The sequence below is a fragment of the Budorcas taxicolor genome, chromosome 5 (assembly GCF_023091745.1).
Source record: "Budorcas taxicolor isolate Tak-1 chromosome 5, Takin1.1, whole genome shotgun sequence".
Classification (NCBI taxonomy): domain Eukaryota; kingdom Metazoa; phylum Chordata; class Mammalia; order Artiodactyla; family Bovidae; genus Budorcas; species Budorcas taxicolor.
The window spans coordinates 79,021,769-79,045,736 of NC_068914.1; the positions used below are offsets into that span (position 1 = coordinate 79,021,769).

The following is a 23,968-nucleotide window of genomic DNA, read 5'->3' on the forward strand; positions in this document are numbered from 1 at the left end:
AGAATAAAAAATAATGGGATGAATAAAGTATGTAAGCAGCTTCCAGTGTTCCCACCCTTGCAGTTCTGTCTAGAATTTCAGTTCTCTGAAGTTAGACTAAATCATGTTTGGCATAGTGTTCAGTACACAGCAATATCTCAACAAATGTTGACAAATTAATTTATCTTCATATTACAATAATTAAAATACAACTATCCCTTGGTATTCATGGAAGACTGGTTCCAAGACCCCCTGAGGATACCAAAATCCTAGAGCCAATCCCAGACAGATACCAAGCAATGACAATATTTGCATGTAACCTACACATATCCTCTTGTGTGTTTTAAATCATTCAGATTACTTATATACTCAGTACAATGCAAATGATATGTAAACAGTTGCTAGTACATAGCAAATTAAAATTTGCTTTTTAGAATTTCCTGAAAAAGAGTTTTTTCAAATATTTTTGATCCCTGGTTGGTTGAATCCTCAGATGCTGAACCTGAAGATCTGGAGGGCTGACTGTATTAATTAGAATTAAAGGCCTCAGCTGGAAACTATAAAATAGGAGATACTGTGTAAATCTAATAAGAACCTTATAGGAATCCAGCCAACTCAGAACTTGACTACAAGTCATTGTAAATGTTCATGGAAATAAAAGGTAAATGATAACAAACAGTAAATGCGACCTATACATTTTACATTGTACGATCACATGCCACTTTAGCCTCTCCTCAGGAGTAGTTGTAGGAATAAATCTCTCTGCCATTATCAAGTACATGCTCAACTCCTCTCCCAAAGGACACAGAACCATATATTTATTTCCAATCTACAAAGCATTTCTCATAGATCATCTGCCATTACTATCAAATGACTTGTCTACAAAGTGGAATCAAAATATTAGAGCTATAAGGTACTTATACATCATGTGGTCCAGCCAATGGATTCCTAGGGCACTTTTGCACTTTGAACAGGGTCACATACATAGCTGGACTACAACCCAGGTTTCCTGTCTCCTGACATGCTGAATTGCCTTTTATTGCTATTTTGCCTGGTTTCCTGATTTGTCTTTTATTTAAATGCACAACAGGGAGTAAACTCATGTTCCTTACTTGGTAGAAGATTTTTGACTTCCTGCTTGTCCTGGTTCATCTTGTTTTAATCCTGCAAGCAGGGCATCCTTTGAACAGTGCTTGTCCTTTTTAAGAAAATGGAAGCAAAAAACATAAGCATCAAGATCTCTAATGCAACCAAATGAGCTACAAATCCAATAGTATTAAGAAAGTGTACCTGTAAGTGAGTGATGAAAGAAAACCTCTGTCGTTGAAAAGGCTCACAACCTTCCCAAAGACACTGCCCTGGATATACGTCTTTTCCTCCATGTTCAGTTGCTGCATGGTAGAAAACCTGTGAGGGGGTCTGAAACCACCTACAAAAAATAAAAGTAGTAGAAATGTTCTAACACTTAGCTATGTTCTTTAAAATAGAAAACCTGCTCTCTTAATACAAAAGCTCCAGAACAAATAATGAGCAAAACAGTACAAATAAATATCATTTCAAATAATATTTTTAAAACTCCTGCTTATACTTAAAAGTCAAATACTCAAAAGTTCTGAACACTTCTGATAATTAGATATAAGCTTAATATTTCACTCTCATTTCCCTAACTTCAACAAAAGTCAGTTACGAATCTCTTGAAAGTAGATAAAATTTCATTTGAAAACACAACAGAACATAATCTTATAAACAAATACCATACTCTGTTGTACTCTCAGAAGCTGCTCAAGCATTTACCAGATTTCATATCACATATAATAAACTCCAGCATATTCAATCTAAAAATCTAAATGCTATAAACTTTGGTGAGTCTGGCTCTTAAGTTGAATTCACATTTTGTATGTCCATCCATGTTTAAGAAGTCATGTCTCTCGTTTCTCCAACATCATACCTTACTCAGTTACAGACCTTGAGGTTTAATAATACAAATACCTGAGTATACCTGGCCAAGGACAGAAATATGAAGAAAATCAGATACTGTACCACTTCCTTGTTAAATAGATTATATGGCAATGAGAGAATACTGGAATCCAGAGAGCAAAGACTACATTAAAAGACTTCAATTACTAACTACTAACTCAAATATTTATATAGTCAATATCTTTAAAGTTTATAGCAGAACTCCCTCAGAATTGAATTTTTTATGGGTGTCAGATAACTATGTCTATATCTGAGCCAATTTCTGATGTGGAGCACATACATAATATTTCAAATTAATATTCCTTCAGGAATTAAATGATAGGCATTTAAAAATAAATTTTAATCAAAAGAACTGAATACTTAAGTACAAAAGATGATGTTAAAAACCATTGTAACTGACATATTTCATTCCATCTATATAAATAATTTCTGATAGTTTTATTATAAAACTATCATGGATTCAAAGAATTAATACAGTTTAAAGTGACATACTACCCAAAGCAATCTACAGAGTAAATGCATTCCTTACCAAAATTCCAATGGCATTTCTGACAGAAATAGAACAATTAATCCTTACATTTGTACACAATCACAAAAGATCCCAAAAAGCTAAAGCAATCCTGACAAACATGAAAAGTTGGAGGCATCATGTGCCCTAATTTCAAACTATATTACAAAGCTATAGTAATCAAAACAGTATGGTATCTGCATAAAAACAGACACATAGAACAGAGAGCCCAGAAATAAAATCATGGATATATAATCAATTAGTTTATATAAAGAAGTAAAAAAATATAAAATAGAAAACAATCCCTTCAATCAGAAATGTTGGTAACACTGCATAGCCACATGCAAAAAAAAAAAGAAACTCAACTACTCTTTTATACCATACCAAAAAAAATTAACTCAGAATGGATTAAAGACTGGAATGTAAAGAATGAAATCATAAAAGTCCTAGAAGAAAACAGAAGTGTTAAGTTGCTGAACACAGGCTTCAGCAATGATTTTTGCAGATTTGATACTGATACCAAAAACAAAGGCAACAATAAACAAAAATAAGCAAAAATAAATAAGTGGGACTACATCAAACTAAAAAGCATCTGTGAAAGCAATGGAAACAATCAACAAAGTAAAAGGACAATGTACTGAATGGGAGAAAATATTTACTAATCATATATCTCATAAGGGGTTAACATCCAAAGTAGATAAGGAACACATACAGCTCAGCAGCAAAAATCCCAAAATTTTAAAATGGATAGAGGTTCTAATTAGACACTTTTCCAAAGAAGACATACAGGTACATGAAGAAATCAATACCAAAACCACAATGAGATGTCACCTCACATATGTTAGGAAGACTACTATCAAAAACACAAGAAAGAAGAAGTGTTGGTGAGGATATGGAGAAAAACAAAACCCCTGTCCCTGTGCACCCTTAGTGAGAATGTTAACTGGTGTGGCTACTATGAAAAACAATATAGAGATTTCTCAAAATATTAAAAATAGAACTACCATATGATCCAGCAATTCCCACTATGGATATTTATCAAATAAATGAAAACACTAACTTGAAAAGATATGTACACCCCCATGTTCACTGTAGCATTATTTACAAAAGCCAAGATACAGAAACCACCTAAGTATCCATGACAAGCCTAAATAGTGCATTAAAAAGCATAGATATCATTTTGCTGACAAAGATCCGTATAGTCAAAGCTATGGTTTTTCCAGTAGTCATGTAGAGATGGGAGAGTTGGGCCAAAAAGAAGGCTTAGCACTGAAGAACTAACGCTTTTGAACTGTGGTTCTGGAGAAGACTCTTGAGAGTCCCTTCAACTGCAAAAAGATCAAATCAGTCCATTCTAAGGGAAATCAATCCTGAATAATCACTGGAAGGACTGATGGCGAAACTGAAGCTCCAATACTTTGGTCACCTGGTGTGAAGAGCTGACTCATTGGAAAAGACTCTGATGCTGGGAAAGATTGAGGGCAGGAGGAGAAGGGGGCAAGAGAGGATGAGATGGCTGGATGGCATTATCGACTCAATGGACATGAATGTGAGCAAACTCGGGGAGAAGTGAATGACAGGGAAGCCTGGTGTGCTGCAGTCCATGGGTTTGCAAAGAGTTGGACATGACTTAGTGACTGAACAACGGGTCCATCAACAGATGAATGGAAAGAAAATGTGGTACAAAGAGAAATATTATACTGCCATGAAGAAAGGAGAAAATCTTGCCATCTGTAATTTGGATAGCCTCAAGGGAATCATGCTAAGTGAAATATGTCAAACCAAGAAAGACAAGTATCATATGAACTCATTTAATATGTGGAAGGTGAAAAAAAAAGAAAAAAAAAAAAACCAAACACTCCTACTAAGGTCACAGGTAAAGAGAAGAGACCAGTGGTTGTCAGAGGCAGGAGATGGCGTTAGGATATAAAATAGGTGAAGGAAGTCAAAAAGTACAAAACAATAGTTATAAAGAATTTGCCTGCAATGAGGGAGATCCAGGTTTGATCCCTGGGTTGGGAAGATCTTCTGGAGAAGGGAATGTCTACCCACTCCAGTACTCTTGCCTGGAGGATTCCATGGTGGGCTACAGTCCATGAGGTCACAAAGAATCGGACACAACAGAGCATCTAACACTTTCACTCATAATGCTATTTCATTAATATGAAATAATGACTGGAATACTACTATTATAAGAAGACAGTTCTCATTGTACTTTTAAGATTTTACCTAAATACTATTAATTTATTAACTGAAAAGTTTGCCTGTTTACACACACCAGACAAACACACACACAAATCAAACTTCAAATGTACCATGACTTGTCAGAGTCAAAATGTTATCTATTTTAAACTATTTTGCAATACATTAAGTGAAGCAAGTTTACAATACATAAAATTGATGAATCTACTGGTGAAAAGAAAAAAGGATGAAGTTAGTCCTTCTTTAAATCAATTTAAACCACTCAACACACACAACTCTGTGTGCATGTGGTTTTAAGACAACAGGAATTTTTAAGTGCTCAATTTACTTGCTAAACATAGGGTCTCTTATGTCCCTCTTACCTATGGTGTTTCCACTCATCCTAATTCTATTTTCTCTCTATTCATCTAACTGTTTAAGTCATACCAACCAGACTTTAACTGAATATGGTACAAGGTGAAGTTCTAAAATAGTGATGAAGCTGGCTACAATGATCATATGAAGGTGGAAAGAAATTAAGGTTTCCAAATCCACTAAGTGGAATATATGGACTTAAAAGGCATAAATGTAATTTCAACTTAAAATAATGAGTTTTCAGGGAACTTTATTTTTTTCTGAGATGGAGAAGAGTAAGACATGAAGTGGGATGTCACTAATGTCTACCACTGTGTCTAAACAATTTCCCTTACTTCTACCTTTCTATCAACAACCTACCTGGTCCCCTGAAACAAGAAACACATTCATTTAAAAAGATCAGAAAAATTCACAAAGGCAACCAAATGAAAATAAAAATTTTCTGGGATTCAATCACTTTAGTTGTTGTTGTTGTTTAATCTTAAGTTGTGTCTGACTCTTTGCGAGCCCATGGCCTGTAGCTCACCAGGCTCCTCTGTCCAAGGGATTTCCTAGGCAAGAATATTGGAGTGGGTTGTCATTTCCTTCTCTGGTGGATTTCCTGACCCAGGGATCAAGTCCACATCTCCTGAACTGCAGGTAGGTGTTTTACTGCTGAGGCATCTAAGTCTTCACTTTGTATTGTGTTTTTTAAACAAAACTGAGGTGTACTGTTTGTTTTTTTTTTTTTAAATTGAAGCAGAGTTGATTTACAACGTTGTGTTAGTTTCTGGTATACAACAGGTGATTCAGTTATATACATATTCTTCTTCAAATTCTTTTCCATAATGGTTTCCCTAGTGGCTCAGAGGGTAAATCATCTGCCTGCAATGCAGGAGACCCCAGTTTGATCCCTGGGTTGGGAAGATCCCCAGGAGAAGGAAATAGCAACCCACTCCGGTACTCTTGCCTGGAAAATCCCAGGGATGGAGGAGCCTGGTAGGCTACAGTCCATGGGGTCGCTGAGGGTCGGACACAACTGAGCGACTTCACTTTCACTTTTCACTTTCATGCATTGGAGAAGGAAATGGCAGCCCACTCCAGTGTTCTTGCCTGGAGAATCCCAGGGACAGGGGAGCCTGGTGGGCTGCCATCTATGGGGTCGCACAGACTCAGACATGACTGAAGTGACTTAGCAGCAGCAGCAGCAGCCATTGTATGGTTATATGATGCCTTTGTACAAATAAAAAGAATGTCCTTCCTTAAGATGCTTTATCACCATCTGTGAAAAACTGTTGTAATAAATATGCCACTTCTGGTATGTACAATGTGAAGGTTGCCTCCCCTCCTCCCCAAACACACTTTGGGGACAATCAACCACAGGTAGAAGAGCTAAGCAAATAACTTCACTCCGAAACTCATTTTATTTACTGTTATTCTAGCTTTCAGGGTGGTTGTAGGAATTAAATATGGTGATACGTGTACAATTATTTGCCAAATACTATGCCAACAATAAATGAGAGCTATTATCAACATAATCATTATTATTAGTAGTAGTTGTTGTAGTGGTAGCAGTGGTAACCTCTTTCATTTTAACCTTGCCCATTTTGTTACTCATGTACCCTGAGATCTTTTCCCGAGCTATTTCAACATTGTCATACCTTGCTCAGTAAAGTTTATTAGTCTATCTCCAAGTTAATGATCCCCGTTATCAACTATTACTCACAATTCATTTTATTAATTTCTGCACCCAAACCCACTCCCCACAGAGACTGCTCAAAACTTTTCACCTTTTGTTAAACACTGAACTTCAATCTTATTAGAGCTCATCTTAATCTGTATTCATGTGAATTTGTGAACTAAGTGATTTTTACATCTCTGGGTTGGGGGATGGGCTATTACTGAAAGAATCTGTTACTCTGTTAGAGCTTCCTTAACTTCCTTTTTCTTTATATTACATCTTCTGTCATTAATCATTTTTCCTTCCTTTGGATAATAGCCAGAAGTAGCCACCGTGTCCAGGGTTAACTCCTTTGCTTACATACTGAATTCTATTTTGTTTCTTCATAAATTATCCCTTCTTTTGCATCTTCTATCTTTCTGTTTCTCCTGGATCTTATACTAAAGTATAACAATATAAAGGCGACTCCAACTAAAAACAGTAGAAACACTTTTTTTAGATCCTGTTACTTTTCTCAAAGTATAGAAACTAGATTTACATTATCTGGCACAAAGTGATACTAAATTTAATACCTAGTACATTTATTATAGTAAACACATCCAACACTTTTTCTTAGTCACTGGCCATCTTTCAAAGATATATATATATTATTTTCAATTACATCATCAATACAATTTATGATGCTTTATCTCCTGCTCATTACTCAAACAGTCACAGCTAAAGCTCAGGATTAGCCTTTATTCTTTTACTGAAATCCCCTTCAGCCAAATTCTTTTTTTCCTTTATCCTAGTGAAAAGCTGTTTGGTTCACCTGAAAAAGTTGTTCAATAAGCCTACTAGGTGCAAGTTTTCTAATTTTAACTCCCCTAAGCAAACACTTGAGGTAAAAACACACTTACTACCAGAACTTTTAAGAGCCAAAAACTATGATGTTATTGGTATAATCTATACCAATACTTTGGCCACCTCATGCAAACAGCTGACTCATTGGAAAAGACCCTGATGCTGGGAGGGACTGGGGGCAGGAGGAGAAGAGGTCGACAGAGGATGAGATGGCTGGATGGCATCACTGACTCAATGCACATGAGTTTGGGTGAACTCCAGGAGTTGGTGATGGACAGGGAGGCCTAGTATGCTGTGATTCATGGGGTAGCACAGAGTTGGACATGACTGAGCAACTGAACTGAAGTGAACTGATACTATGATTACTAATGTCATTTTTCCTACCATCAAATACTTTCTTAGGCATCATGAAAACATAACTGAAGTAGATAAAGTACACTTTTTCTATTACTTTCAGTTCACTTCAGTTCAGTTGCTCAGTCGTGTCCGAATAATTGCGACCTCATGAATCACAACATGCCAGGCCTTCCTGTCCATCACCAATTGCCAGAGTTCACTCAGACTCACGTCCATCCAGTCAGTGATGCCATCCAACCATCTCATCCTCTGTCGTCCCCTTCTCCTCCTGCCCTCAACCCTCCAAGCATCAGTCTTTTCCAATGAGTCAACTCTTCGCATGAGGTGGCCAAAGTACTGGAATTTCAGCTTTAGCATCATTCCTTCCAAAGAAATGCCAGGATCCATCTCCTTCAGAATGGACTGGTTGGATCTCCTTGCACTCCAAGGGACTCTCAAGAGTCTTCTCCAACACCACAGTTCAAAAGCATCAATTCTTTGGCACTCAGCTTTCTTCACAGTCCAATTCTCACATCCATACATGACCACAGGAAAAACCATAGCCTTGACTAGATGGACCTTTGTTGCCAAAGTAATGTCTCTGCTTTTGAATATAGTATCTAGGTTGTTCATAACTTTTCTTCCAAGGAGTAAGTATCTTTTAATGATTTTGGAGCCCCAAAAAGTAAAGTCTGACACTGTTTCCACCGTTTACCCATCTATTTCCCATAAAGTGATGGGACCAGATGCCATGATCTTCATTTTCTGAATGTTGAGCTTTAAGCCAACTATTTCACTCTCCACTTTCATTTTCATCAAGAGGCTTTTTAGTTCCTCTTCACTTTCTGCCATAAGGGTGGTGTCATTTGCATATCTGAGGTTATTGATATTTCTCCCGGCAATCTTGATTCCAGCTTGTGCTTCTTCCAACCCAGCGTTTCTCGTGATGTACTCTGCATAGAAGTTAAATATGCAGGGTGACAATATACAGCCTTAATGTATTCCTTTTCCTATTTGGAACCAGTCTGTTGTTCCATGTCCAGTTCTAACTGTTGCTTCCTGACCTGCATATAGGTTTCTCAAAAGGCAGGTCAGGTGGTCTGGTATTCCCATCTCTCTCAGAATTTTCCAGTTTCTTATGATCCACACAGTCAAAGGCTGTGGCATAATCAATAAAGCAGAAATAGATGTTTTTCTGGAACTCTCTCGCTTTTTTGATGATCCAATGGATGTTGGCAATTTGGTCTCTGGTTCCTCTGCCTTTTCTAAAACCAGCTGAACATCTGGAAGTTCACATATTGCTGAAGCCTGGCTTGGAGAATTTTGAGCATTACTTTACTAGCATGTGAGATGAGTGCAATTGTGCGGTAGTTTGAGCATTCTCTGGCATTGCCTTTCTTTGGGATTGGAATGAAAACGGACCTTTTCCAGTCCTGTGGCCACTGCTGAGTTTTCCAAACTTGCTGGTATATTGAGTGTAGCACTTTCACAGCATCATCTTTCAGGATTTGAATCAGCTCAACTGGAATTCCATCACCTCCACTAGCTTTGTTCATAGTGATGCTTTCTCAGGCCCACTTGAGTTCTCATTCCAGGATATCTGGCTCTAGGTAAGTGATCACACCATCGTGATTATCTGAGTCATGAAGATCTTTCTTGTACAGTTCTTCTGTGTATTCTTGCCTCCTCTTCTCCATATCTTCTGCTTCTGTTAGGTCCATACCATTTCTGTCCTTTGTCGAGCCCATCTTTGCATGAAATGTTCCCTTGGTATCCCTAATTTTCTTGAAGAGATCTCTAGTCTTTCCCATCCTGTTGTTTTCCTCTATTTCTTTGCATCGATTGCTGAGGAAGGCTTTCTTATCTCTTCTTGATATTCTTTGGAACTCTACATTCACATGATTATGTCTTTCCTTTTCTCCTTTGCTTTTCGCTTCTCTTCTTCCCACAGCTATTTGTAAGGCCTCCCCAGACAGCCATTTTGCTTTTTTGCATTTATGTTCCAAGGGGATGATCTTGATCCCTGTCTCCTGTACAATGTCATGAACCTCCATCCACAGTTCATCAGGCACTCTATCTATCAGATCTAGTCCCTTAAATCTATTTCTCACTTCCACTGTATAATCATAAGGGATTTGATTTAGGTCATACCTGAATGGTCTAGTGGTTTTCCCTACTTTCTTCAATTTAAGCCTGAATTTGGTAATAAGGAGTTCATGATCTGAGCCACAGTCAGCTCCCGGTCTTATCTTTGCTGACTGTATAGAGCTTCTCCATCTTTGGCTGCAAAGAATATAATCAATCTGATTTCGGTGTTGACCATCTGGTGATATCCATGTGTAGAGTCTTCTCTTGTGTTGTTCAAAGAGGGTGTTTGCTATGACCAATGCATTTTCTTGGCAAAATTCTATTAGTCTTTGCCCTGCTTCATTCTGTATTCCAAGGCCAATTTTGCCTGTTACTCTAGGTGTTTCTTGACTTTCTACTTTTGCATTCCAGTCCCCTATAATGAAAAGGGCATCTTTTCTGGGTGTTAGTTCTAAAAGGTCTTGTAGGTCTTCATAGAACCGTTCAACTTCAGCTTCTTCAGCATTACTGGTTGGGGCATAGACTTGGATTACTGTGATACTGAATGGTTTGCCTTGGAAACGAACAGAGATCATTCTGTCGTTTTTGAGGTTGCATCCAAGTACTGTATTTCGGACTCTTTTGTTGACCATGATGGCTACTCCATTTCTTCTAAGGGATTCCTGTCTGCAGTAGTAGATATAATGGTCATCTGAGTTAAATTCATCCATTCCAGTCCATTTTAGTTCGCTGATTCCTAGAATGTCGACGTTCACTCTTGCCATCTCCTGTTTGACCACTTCCAACTTGCCTTGATTCATGGACCTAACATTTCAGGTTCCTATGCAATATTTCTCTTTACAGCATCAGACCTTGCTTCTATCGGCAGTCCCATCCACACCTGGGTGTTGTTTTTGCTTTGGCTCTATCCCTTCATTCTTTATGGAGTTATTTCTCCACTGATCTCCTGTAGCATATTGGGCACCTACCGACCTGGGGAGTTCCTCTTTCAGTATCCTATCATTTTGCCTTTTCATACTGTTTATGGGGTTCTCAAGGCAAGAATACTGAAGTGGTTTGCCATTCCCTTCTCCAGTGGACCACATTCTGTCAGACCTCTCCACCATGACCCACCCGTCTTGGGTGGCCCCATGGGCGTGGCTTAGTTTCAGTGAGTTGGACAAGGCTGTGGTCCTAGTGTGATCAGGAATGGCCAAGAGATCTACCCCACGTCCGAGGTCAGGGGTGGCGGCCGGGAGTAGCTGTACCCCATGTCTGAGGCCAGGGGCGGCAGCCGGGAGGAGCTACCCCATGCCCGAGGCCAGGAGTGGTGGCCAGGAGGAGCAACCCCATGTTCAAGGAACGGTGGCTGCACGGGCGCAGGAGCGCCTAGAGGAGCTATTCCACGTTTAAGGTCAGGAGGGGCGGCGGTGAGGAGATAACCCTCATCCAAGGTTAAGGAGCAGCAGCTGCGCTTTGCTGGAGCAGCCGTGAAGAGATACCCCATGTCCAAGGTAAGAGAAACCGAAGTAAGATGGTAAGTGTTGCAAGAAGGCATCAGAGGGCAGACACACTGAAACCATAATCACAGAAAACTAGTCAATCTAATCATACTAGGACCACAGCCTTCTATTACTTTAAGATATCATTATTTAAAATCTTTCTATCAATGCAGGAGGTTATATATTAATAGTATATATTATATTATTTTAATGATTTACCATATTTAAAAGAGCAGTTTAAAAACAAACATCTGTAGCTATAAAGCTAAGATTATTTTCTCTGTCTTTAAAACAAAACTAAAAGGGCTGAAAATAGCATTTCAGTTCAGATATTCTCATTTACAGTTTTCTTAATTGCTCAAGTTCTTGGCAAGTTATTTTTCCTTAATGACCAAAAAGTATTCCATGTCCCTCTTAATAGCCCTCTTCCTGCAAAAAAATTTAATTTGACTTAAAACACATGGGATAGATACTCTGCAGGAAAATTTTCATTTAAAAGCAAAATATGCATTTAATAAATTCACTAAATGATATGTCAAGAAATCTACACTACAAACACATTTTAGTTTTTAAAACAGCTGTATTATTAGTTGTAAAAAGCAATATTACTAGTTGGAAACTAAGTGCTTCTGTTGCTGCTGACATGAATTCTCTACTCCCAGCTTCTTTGCCCCAGTCAGCCCAGATTCAAAGCCACAGGTAAAAACAACTGACTGGCTTAGTTGCCAAAGGAAATGAGGAAAGATGCAAGTAATTGGTCTATTTTTGGCTTTTGGAGAGAGAGAGATTGTACCTCCCAGTAATACTCAATTTATGTAAAGTATCTCAACTGAGGAAGAGGGTTCCAGTGGAAGACAGCCAAAGCCAACAGTCTTTGGCTCTGCTTCTTATCCTCTTAATAAGTAATAATATCAATAACAATAAAATATTAATAATAGTAGAATATTAACAACCAACTCATTACTAATCTACTGTTCTGTAATGCAGTTACATATTTTATATAGAAAAACAGAAAATGTATTGTCAGGGATCTTGGTTAAATATGCTTTTAAAATGTGAACCCTTCAGTAAAATCTGAATATGGGATAAAATAATAGTTCACAGTTGAAAAGTAGTATGGAAACATAGATAACACTGAATGGTGTGTGTGTTTATTTTCAATAAGATAAATAAAGCATGTATATACACTGAATCTTTTGATTCTTACTTGAATTCTTTGAAAGTTATGGCAGTACACTACTTCACACCATTCTCGACAAAGCTGCACACAGTATAAAGCACCTCTTTTTATATGAAGTTCTGTTTGTTCAGAACTTACTATGTATTCATATATTCACAAACATCATCTTACTTGAATTCTGTGACAGCCTTCTGAAGAAGGCAAAACTATCACCACTAGACTGCTGAGGAAACAAGCTTTCAAGCTTCCTATAACTTTCTAGAGCCATAGTTTCTAAAGCCATGTGGCAAGGGTTGGGATCTGAAGATCTGATTTTTCTCTACTATCTCAGAATACACGATTGTTTACTTGGATAATTTGTACACATCCATTACTAGGTAAAAACTGAGGCATTACACTTTTATACACACCATCCATTATACTATGTTTTTTTCTTTAAATGTTGGAAAAGTCTGAAAGAATACTAGGTTTGAGATTAGCATTTTTACATAATTCTCCTTATTGTGTACACAGCTCTCAAATAACAAAGTTTGTTTAATAAGCTACAGGCTAGATTTTTGACCCTAAGAAATTCTTTCACCAAATATTTTAAGGAACACTGAAAAGGACTTCAATACAATTTGCAAATTGGTCTCATGGTATGTAACTTTTTGGTTTCAGGTACCATCTTCAAGTAGTCTCAGTGTTTGAAAGAAAAAAGTAAGGTAAAAACAAACAAAAGATCAAAGACAAAATATAACGATACATTATATATTTCAATTATGAACTGATGTTAACATTATGCTGACAATATATCAATAAGAATAAGGACTTCTAGTTTCTGTTCAGACATATAAAGAGCCTGGAAGTTGTCACTCCCATCCTTAGAACAAGAAAAACTGTGGAACAAAATGAAAATTAACAACATTTAAAATCATCAGAGAACTAAGGTCACAAGGAAAACTGTTTCCCTGAAAACTAAGTAGACTGATGAATATAAAGAAACACAAAGAATTGCTTAAGTCAATAACTGAGAGGAATACTGAAGCAGAAACTATGAATTGATGGAGACCCAGTATGGACTATTTTGAAAGGTAAAAAATCCTGAAGGGCCAATCTCTGGGGAAAGCCCACACTTTTGTGAGTTTTATTTCCAGGAACCCTAGCAGGTTCTTATGGTAGACTGGAAAAAAACTGCCTAATACTTACAACAGGTAAAGGGAGAAAGTAACATTTTAAAATATGCCTGGGGTGTTCTTTTCTCCTTAATTAAGGCCTGCTCTCAAAAAAAATTACCAGAGCCTTATCTGACCTCGGGGAAAAGCAAACAGATAATTTGAGCCCCTTCAGATTCCCTGTCTCATATAAGGGGAGAAAAATAATGGCTATGAAACTCTTCTCAAAGTCATAGCTCCAGAGACTCAAATCCACCTTTCAACTGTGGATTACAACTGAGAGAGCTGTCAGATACAGACTCTACTTTAAAAGGAATATCTAAGGAAACCGAAACATAACAGCAAACATTAACATAGCATAACTCCTTGCTAAATAAACACAAAACTCACACCCCAAGTCTGTTTATCTCAGTTCCTATTAACTGATACACATCTAACATTCAACAGAAACGCATGCTATATGTTAAAGCAAAATTAAACTACAGACTGAAAATATAATACAAGCATCAGAACCAGACTCAGGCATGGCAGAGATTTTGGAATCATCACCCTGGGAATTTTAAATGATTATGATTAATAGGTTAAGATGCTAATGAAAAAAGTTGTACCATTTAAGAAGAGATGAGTAATGTAAGCAGAGAAATGGAGATATTAAGAATCAAAAGGAAATGCCAGAAAAAAAAAAAAAAAGAAACAAAGGAGGCCTTTGATGAAAATCATCAGTAGACTAGACATAGCAAAAGAATTGGTGAGCTTGAAGAAATGTCAACAGAATCGTCCCAAACTGAAGAAGAAAGAGAAAAGAATTGAAAAAAAGAGAAACAGATTGTCCCAAAACTGTAAGACAATTACAAAAGGTATAACATACGTATACTGGGAATAGCAGAAGGAGGGGAAAGAGAAAAAACAAGAAATATTTGAAGTAAGAGTGGCTGAGTATTTTCTAAAATTAACACACCAAACCACAGATCTAGGAAACTCACAGAACATCAGATAAGCTAAATGTAAAAAAAACTACACTTAAACATATCTTATTCAAACTGATAAAATCCAAGGACAAAAAAAATCTTGAAAGAAGCCAGAGAGAAAAAATCCTTACTAATAGAAGAACAAAGATAAGATTATCCTGGATGCTTCTTGAGAAACTATGTAAGGAAAAAGAGTAGAGTGAAATATTTCTATAAAATGTTGAAAGAAAAAGATTCATCAACCTAGAATTTTGTGTACACAAAATTGTCTTTGAAAAGTGAAGGAGAAATAAAGACTTTCTTGGATAAACAAAAACTGAGTGCATTTGCACAGTACACCTGACTACAAGAAATGTTAAAAGAAGTTCTTTAGAGACAGAGAAAGTGGTAGAGGTAAAAATAACTAAGATCTATATAAAGAAAGGAAGGGTGTCAGAGAAGGAGCAAATGGAGATAAAATATTTCATAATTCTATCGACTGATCTAGTAGACAAATGATTGTTCAAAATACTGATACAGCAACATTGTATTTGCCAATTATAACTTCTGGATAAGTAAAATGAAGGCCAACAATGGCATAAGGGACACTAGGAAAGAAGAATACTCTGTTACAAGGTAACTAAAACATCCAGGAAGCCATATATTGTTTGAAAGTGCACTTAGAATACCTATAAATATATATTTCAAACTCTAGGAAAACCATAAAAAATTTTCAAAGAAGCAATTATACTAAGAGAGAAGAAAATGGAACCATATAAAGTACTCAATTAAAAGAAAAAAGAGGAATAACATGGACAAAAGAAACACAAACAAGTAGAATAAACAGAAAATATTTACAAATATGATAGACATTATAATACAATTTATCAATAATCATTTTAAATATGACTGGTCTAAATATACTAATTAAGAGACAAAGATTGGCCAAGTAAATACAAAACAATGTGTGGTTAAATGAAAAGGCACAGACTAAAAGTAAAGGGAAGGAGAAATATATACCATGCTAACACTAATCAAAAGAAAACTGGATTAATTACATTAAATTCATAAAAACAGACCTGAGAGCAAGGATACTATGAGGGACATTATTACATAATGATAAACATGTCAATTCTTCACAAAGACAATTCTTAAGGTATATAATTCTAACACAAGGCATCAAAATATGAGGCACAATCTGATAGAACTGCAAGGAGAAATAGAAAAATCCACCATTATATTTGGAGACTTCAGCACACCTCTAACCTGTAACTGGTAATTTGAGCAGGCAGAATATCAGAAAGGATATAGTTGAACTACACAGCACCATCAATCAATTGCATTTAATTGACATTTATATAAGACTTCATCCAATAATAGCAGAAAACACATTTTTCTCATGCTTAAAGGAACATTCACCAAAATAGACCATATAAAACATACCTTAACAAATTTAAAATAATACAAATAACATAAAATAAGCTTTAAGATCTCAATGGAATTAAACTAGAAACCACTAACAAAGAGAGAGCTGAAATGTCTCAAAATATCTGGAGATCAAGCAACAAACTTCTAAAACATTCTAACTAATTGAAAATGAAAATACAACTTATCTAAATTTGTGGGCTACGGCTAATACAATACACAGAGAAAAGTTATAGCATTAAATGTATGTATTAGAAAAGACCATCTAAAAATCAATAATCTAAACTTCCATCTTAGGAAACTAGAAAAAGAAGAGCAATGTAAACTCAGAGCAAACAAAGAACAGAACAAAAATCAGAGCAAAAATCAGTTAAAGGAAAATGGACAATCAAGAAAGAAAATCAACAAAACCAAAAGCTGGAAAAGATAAACCTCTAGCCAGCTTAAGCAAGAAAATAAGTCAAAGAAAATGCATATTACTAATACCAGATATAAGGGGGCTGGGGGGCTATAGCTATGGAGCCCACAGGTATTAAAAACAGTGGTCCCCAACCTTTTTGGCACTAAAGACTAGTTCAGTGGAAGACAACTTTTCCACGAACTGGGGAAGGTATTGAGATTACTCAAGCAAATTACGTTTAATGAACTCGATGAACAGGAAGTAGAACTCGGGCAGTAATGCAAGCGATGGGAGCAGCTGTAAACATAGATGAAGCTTCACTTGCTGGCCTGTCACTTGCCACCTACTGTGTGGCCTGTGTGGCTTGGTTCTTAACAGGCCACAGACCAGTACCAGTCTTTGGCTCTGAGGTTGAGGACCCCTGATAAAAAGGATAATAAACGAATATTATAAATAATTTTATGCCACAAACTTGATACTTAGATGAAGTGGAACAAAAAAAGACATAATCTGCCAAAACTCCACAAGGATTAGAAGCTAATCTGAAAGAAATTGAATTAATAACCTACCAAAGACAAAAAAAGCACTAGACCTAGATGTTTTCTCTGGTGAATTCTACCAAACATTTAAGGCAGAAATGATACCAATTTTCTAGGATCCCTACAAGAAAACGGAAGTGGAGTGAATATTTCCTAAATCATTCTATAAGGCTAGAATTATTGTAGTAGTAAAATCACACAAAGATAGAAAAACTACAGACTAGTATCTCTCATGAACACAGATGTGAAAAACAATCACAAATCAAAGCAAGCTATGTATAAAAAGAACTATATACTAATCAAAAGTGAAGGAAATGAATGATTCACGTTGTCAGTGTGGCCCGCTACCCTGCTTTACTCCTTCGCTAAGCCACTGAGGCCAATTGTTAGTGAAAGTGAAAGTCACTAAGTCAAGTCCGACTCTTTGGAACCCCATGGACTATACAGTCCATGGAATTCTCCAGGCAAGAATACTGGAGTAGGTAGCCTTTCCCTTCTCCAGGGAAACTTCCCAACCCAGGGATTGAAGCCAGGTCTCCCACACTGCAGGCGGATTCTTTACCAGCTGAGCCGCAAGGGAAGCCCTGAATAAGTATCTAAAAGAAAGCTGGAAAAAAAATATTTATTTATTCCAGGTTCGAAAGGCTAGTTCAATATTCAAAATTTAATTAATCTAATCCACCACACCAAAAGTCTAAGGAAGAAAAATTTTATAATTATATCAACAGATATAGAAAAAGCATCTGACAAAATGTAATACCAATGGATTACTAAAAACTTCGTGAACAGCCCAATTAAAACATGAATAAAAAATCTAAACAGGCACCCCACCAAAAAGAATATACAAATTGTAAATAAGCATAAATACGCAACATCTTTTGTCATTAAGGTAATGCAAATTAAAATGAGATATAGAATGGCTAAAATCAAAAAAGCTGACCGTATCAAATGCTGGTGACGATATGGAGCAACAGAACTCTCCTTCATTATTGGTGGAATGCAAAACGGCACAGCCACTTTGGAAAACAGTTTGATAGTGTCTTACAATGTTAAACATAGTGTTACCATACGATCGAGCAAATGTAATCCTAAATATTTGCCCAAATTATTTGACAAAGTATGTCCATACAAAAACCTGCATACAAGTGTTTATAGTGGCTTTATTTATAATTGTCCAAAACCCAAAGTAACCAAAATGTCCTTCTATAGTTGAATGGGTAAGCAAATTGGTACATCATACAATGTAGTATCATTCAGCAATAAAAATAAGTGATCAAGCCACAAAAGGCATGGAAGAACCTTAAATATTTATTGCTAAGTGAAAGAAGTCAATCCGAGAAGGCTACATATTGTATGATTCCAATTACATGACAGTCTGGAAAAGGCAAAACTATATAGATAGTGGGAAAAAAAATCAGTATTTAGTAGGGGTTAGAAAGGGAGGCAGTGAGGAGAAATGAATATGTGAAGCACAGAAGATCTTCAGAGTGGTGATAATATTCTGTATGACACTAACAGTAGATAAATGATATGCACGGTCAAAATCCAGAGAAGTGTATATAACACAAAGAGTGAATCTTAATGGAAACTATAGACTTAGTTAGTTCTAATCATCAATTATAACACATATACTGCACTAATTCAAGATGTTAATATTAGGGGAAACTGTGCAAGGAAGAGAAAGTATATGAGAAAACTTGCACTATAGGTTCAACATTTCTATAAACCTAAAACTGCTTTAAAAAACAGTCTATTCAGTATGGCGATTCCTTAAAAAAACTAGCAATAAAACTATGATATGACCCAACAATCCCACTATTTGGCATATACCCTGAAAAAACCATAACTGAAAAAGACACATGTACCTCAGTTTTCACTGCAGCACTATTTACAATAGCTAGGACATGGAAGCTGTGGTATATGTGTGTACATACACACACACACACATCAGAATATTACTCAGCCATAAAAAGGAATATGTTTGGGTCAGTGTTAAAAAGGGGATGAACCTAGAGCCTGTTTATCATACAGAGTGAAGTTTAGTCAGAAAGAGAAAATCAAATATTGTATATTAATGCATATATATGGAATCTAGAAGGATGGTACTGATAAATCTATTTTCAGGGCAGCAATGAAGATGCAGACATAAGAACAGACTTATGGACAAGGAGGGGGAAGAAAAGGGTGGGACGAATGGAGAGAACTGCACAGAAACATATGCACTACCATATGTAAAATAGATAGCCAGTGGGAATTTCTTATATGACTCAGGGAACTCAAACTGGGACTCCATGACAATCTAGGGGGTGGGATGGGGTGGGAGGTGGGAGGGAGGTTCCAGAGAGAGGACATATGTATAGCTATGGCTGATTTGTGCTGCTGTATGGCAGAAACCAACACAATATTGTAAACCAATCATCCTTCAATTGGGCTTCCCCAGTGGCTCAGACAGCAAAGAATCTGCCTACGGCATGGGAGACCTGGGTTTAATCGCTGGGTCAGGAAGATCCCCTGGAGAAGGGAATGGCTCTCCACTCCAGTATTCTTGCCTAGAGAATGCCATGGACAGAGGAGGCTGGTGAGCTACAGTCCACGGGGTCACAAAGAGTCAAACACGACTGAATGAGCAACACTATCCTTCAATTAAAACTAAAAATTTTTTAAAAGTCTATGATTTTTTTGAAGAAATAAGATAAATATTACCACTACTATTATATAGCTCACACGGACCAAAGCCTTATCTAATTCAATGAAACTAAGCCATGCCATGTGGGGCCACCCAAGATGGACGAGTCATGGTGGAGAGGTCTGACAGGATATGGTCCACTGGAGAAGGGAATGGTAAACCACTTCAGTATTCTTGCCTGGAGAACCCCATGAACAGTATGAAACGGCAAGATGATAGGATAGTGAAGACAGAGGATGAGATGGCTGGATGGAATCAGCGAGTCGACAGACATGAGTTTGGGTAAACTCCAGGAGTTGGTGATGGACAGGGAGGCCTGGCATGCTGCGATTCAAGGGGTTGCAAAGCGTCGGACAAGACTGTGTGACTGAACTGAACTGATTATATAGCTGTTCTGGAAACATTAGATATTATAATTGGATGAGAGGACTAACTAAGGCATAAATACTGAAAACAACCACCAGTTAAAAATATAGTGGAAGTTAATTATCTCTTCACTGAAAAGTACTAGAAACAATAGCCAATGAAAAACCAATGGATACTTCCTGAAGCCCAGATTAAATATCATTTTCCATTAAAAGATACAGATGTCCTGGCTATGGTTTTTCCAGTGGTCATGTATGGATGTGAGACTTGGACTATAAAGAAAGCTGAGTGCTGAAAAATTGATGTTTTTGAACTGTGGTGTTGGAGAAGACTCTTGAGAGTCCCTTGGACTGCAAGGAGATCCAATCAGTCCATCCTAAAGGAGATCAGTCCTGGGCATTCATTGGAAGGACTGATGTTGAAGCTGAAACTCTAATACTTTGGCCACCTGATGCAAAGACCTGATTCACTGGAAAAGACCCTGATGTTGGGAAAGATTGAGGGCAGGAGGAGAAGGGGACGACAGAGGGTGAGATGGTTGGATGGCATCACTGATTCAATGGACATGGGTTTGGGTAGACTCCAGCAGTTGGTGATGGACAGGGAGGCCTGGCGTGCTGCGGTTCATGGGGTTGCAAAGACTTGGACAAGACTGAGAGACTGAACTGAACTGAACTGTCCTAGGAGAAACAGTTGATTCCCCATAGTTAAGTCCAGAACATTTCATCTAACAGGGAGAAAGGAAGCTATCAAAGACAAATTAAGATCACATCCAGCTTGAACAGGCCTTCACTGGCCAAAGATGGGACAATCTGAACATTAAGAAGGATATAGTATCTACAATGCATTGAAGTCTCTCAAATATGCTTATGTTCACAAGTTCATTCACAACAATACTAAAATCAAAAACCAAATTAAAAACAAAAAACAAACCTCATCTCACAGTCACCTTTGTGCAGTTAGTAAACAACTCATTATTTTGAAAATTGGTAAATAAGAGAAATATTCAATAATCTGGCTTTTTCTCTAAAAACTATTCCTCAGAGAAATCAGACAACTGATAAAAAGGAAACTTTACATTTTATAACAATAAAAAAATGTATCTAGGCCATAATTTTCAATGGCTGTTTATATCACAAAAAGAGACACTAGATAGTACCTATTGCCTGATGAAGTACACAGTGCCATTTCGAAAACGCTGTTCACAAAAATCAAAATGGAATCTTATCAAACATCTGGACCTAACTACTAACATATAGAAAATTCAAAGTCAGAGTAACATGCTACACAATAGCAGCAAAATCAGACTGTGATGACCTGCTTTTATCAACAAAAAAACTATGAGGAGAGAAACTGAGAGATGGAGGGTTATCTACAGATTAAAAAAGATAAAACAGCCTCTTCAACCTCAGTCAATGTTTGAATCTTGCATTCCAATTCAAACTCCAAACAAACAGAAGACAAGTGGAGAAATGTAAACACTAAGCGCCTATTTGAAGAACTTATAAAATTGAAGCAATGGATATCACCAGATGGTCGACACCGAAATCAGACTGATTATATTCTTTGCAGCCAAAGATGGAGAAGCTCTATACAGTCAGCAAAAACAAGACCGGGAGCTGACTGTGGCTCACATCATGAACTCCTTATTGCCAAATTCAGACGGAAACTGAAGAAAATGGAGAAATCCTCTAGACCATTCAGGTATGACCTAAATCAAATCCCTTACAACTATACAGTGGAAGTGAGAAATAGATTTAGGGATTAGATCTATAGACAGAGTGCCTGATGAACTATGGATGGAGGTTCATGACATTGTACAGGAGACAGGAATCAAGACCATCCCCAAGAAAAAGAAATGCAAAAAAGCAAAATGGCTGTCTAGGTAGGCCTTACAAATAGCTGTGAAAAGAAGGGAAGAGAAAAGCAAAGGAGAAAAGGAAAGATATACCCATTTGAATGCAGAGTTCCAAAGAATAGCAAGAAGAGATAAGAAAGCCTTCTTCAGTGATCAATGCAAAGAAATAGAGGAAAACAACAGAATGGGAAAGATTAGAGATCTCTTCAAGAAAATCAGAGAAACCAAGGGGAACATTTTATGCAAAGATTGGCTCGACAAAGGACAGAAATGGTACGAACCTAACAGAAGCAGAAGATATTAAGAAGAGGTGGCAAGAATACACAGAAGAACTGCACAAAAAAGATCTTCATGACTCAGATAATCACGATGGTGTGATCACTCACCTAGAGCCAGACATCCTGGAATGTGAAGTCAAGTGGGCCTTAGGAAGCATCACTATGAACAAAGCTAGTGGAGGTGATGGAATTCCAGTTGAGCTATTTCAAATTCTAAAAGATGATGTTGTGAAAGTGCTGTACTCAGTATGTCAGCAAATTTAGAAATCTCAGCAGTGGCCAACAGGACTGGAAAAGGTCAGTTTTCATTCCAATCTCAAAGAAAGGCAATACCAGAATGCTCAAACTACCGCACAACTGCACTCATCTCACATGCTAGTAAAGTAATGCTCAAAATTCTCCAAGCCAGGCTTCAGCAATACATGAAGTGTGAACTTTCAGATGTTCAAGCTGGTTTTAGAAAAGGCAGAGGAACCAGAGATCAAATTGCCAACATCCACTGGATCATGGAAAAAGCAAGAGAGTTCCAGAAAAACATCTATTTCTGCTTTCCTTTGTGTGGATCACAATAAACTATGGAAAATTCTTAAAGAGATGGGAATACCGGCCTACCTGACCTGCCTCCCGAGAAATCTGCATGCAAGTCAGGAAGCAACAGTTAGAACTGGACATAGAACAACTGAACATGGAACAACAAACTGGTTCCAAATTGCAAAAGGAGTACATCAAGGCTGTATACTGTCACCCTACTTCATGTTACCCTACATCATGAGAAATGTTGGGCTGGAGGAAGCTAAAGCTGGAGTCAAGACTGCTGGGATAAATATCAATAACCTCAGATATGCAGGTGACAACACCCTTATGGCAGAAAGCAAAGAAGAACTAAAGAGCCTCTTGATGAAAAGTGAAAGAGGAGAGTGGAAAATTTGGATTAAAGCTCAACATTCAGAAAACTAAGATCATGGCATCCACCCCATCACTTCATGGCAAATAGATGGGGAAACAGTGGAAACAGTGTCAGACTTTATTTTGGGGGGCTTCAAAATCACTGCAGATGCTGACTGCAGCCATTAAATTAAAAGACGCTTACTCCTTGGAAGGAAAGTTATGACCAACCTAGACAGCATATTAAAAAGCAGAGACATTACTTTGCCAACAAAGGTCCGTCTAGTCAAGGCTATGGTTTTTCCAGTGGTCATGTATGGATGTGAGAGTTGGATTACAAAGAAAGCTGAGTGCTGAAAAATTGATGTTTTTGAACTGCGGTGTTGGAGAAGACTCTTGAGAGTCCCTTGGACTGCAAGGAGATCCAACCAGTCCATCCTAAAGGAGATCAGTCCTGGGTGTTCATTGGAAGGATTGATGTTGAAGCTGAAGCTCCAATACTGTGGCCACCTGATGTGAAGAGCTGACTCACTGGAAAAGACTCTGATGTTGGGAAAGATTGAGGGCAGGAGGAGAAGGGGACAACAGAGGATGAGATGGTTGGATGGTATCACCGACTCAACGGACATGGATTTGGGTAGACTCTGGGAGTTGGTGATGGACAGGGAGGCCTAGCGTGCTGTGGTTCATGGGGTCGCAAAGAGTCGCACATGACTGAGTGACCTAACTGAACTGAATGTTATTTTTCTGCAGGGTTATAAATTATGGTTAAAGAGTAGTATCCTAATTTTTTAGAGATATATGCCTGCAGATTAAAAAAAA

The 23,968-nt window shown here is 37.4% G+C and overlaps 1 protein-coding gene across 1 annotated transcript in view; it reads right to left on the minus strand.

Annotated features, from left to right (window-relative positions):
- ARID2 (AT-rich interaction domain 2) overlaps positions 1 to 23,968 on the minus strand; it is a 205,175-nt gene that overhangs the window by 19,579 nt on the left and 161,628 nt on the right. Inside the window, exons 17-18 of the mRNA XM_052640681.1 lie at positions 1,270 to 1,408; positions 1,092 to 1,177 (exon numbers count right to left, since the gene is read on the minus strand). Coding sequence (XP_052496641.1) covers positions 1,092 to 1,177; positions 1,270 to 1,408 — 225 coding nt within the window. The remainder of the gene's footprint in view (positions 1 to 1,091; positions 1,178 to 1,269; positions 1,409 to 23,968) is intronic.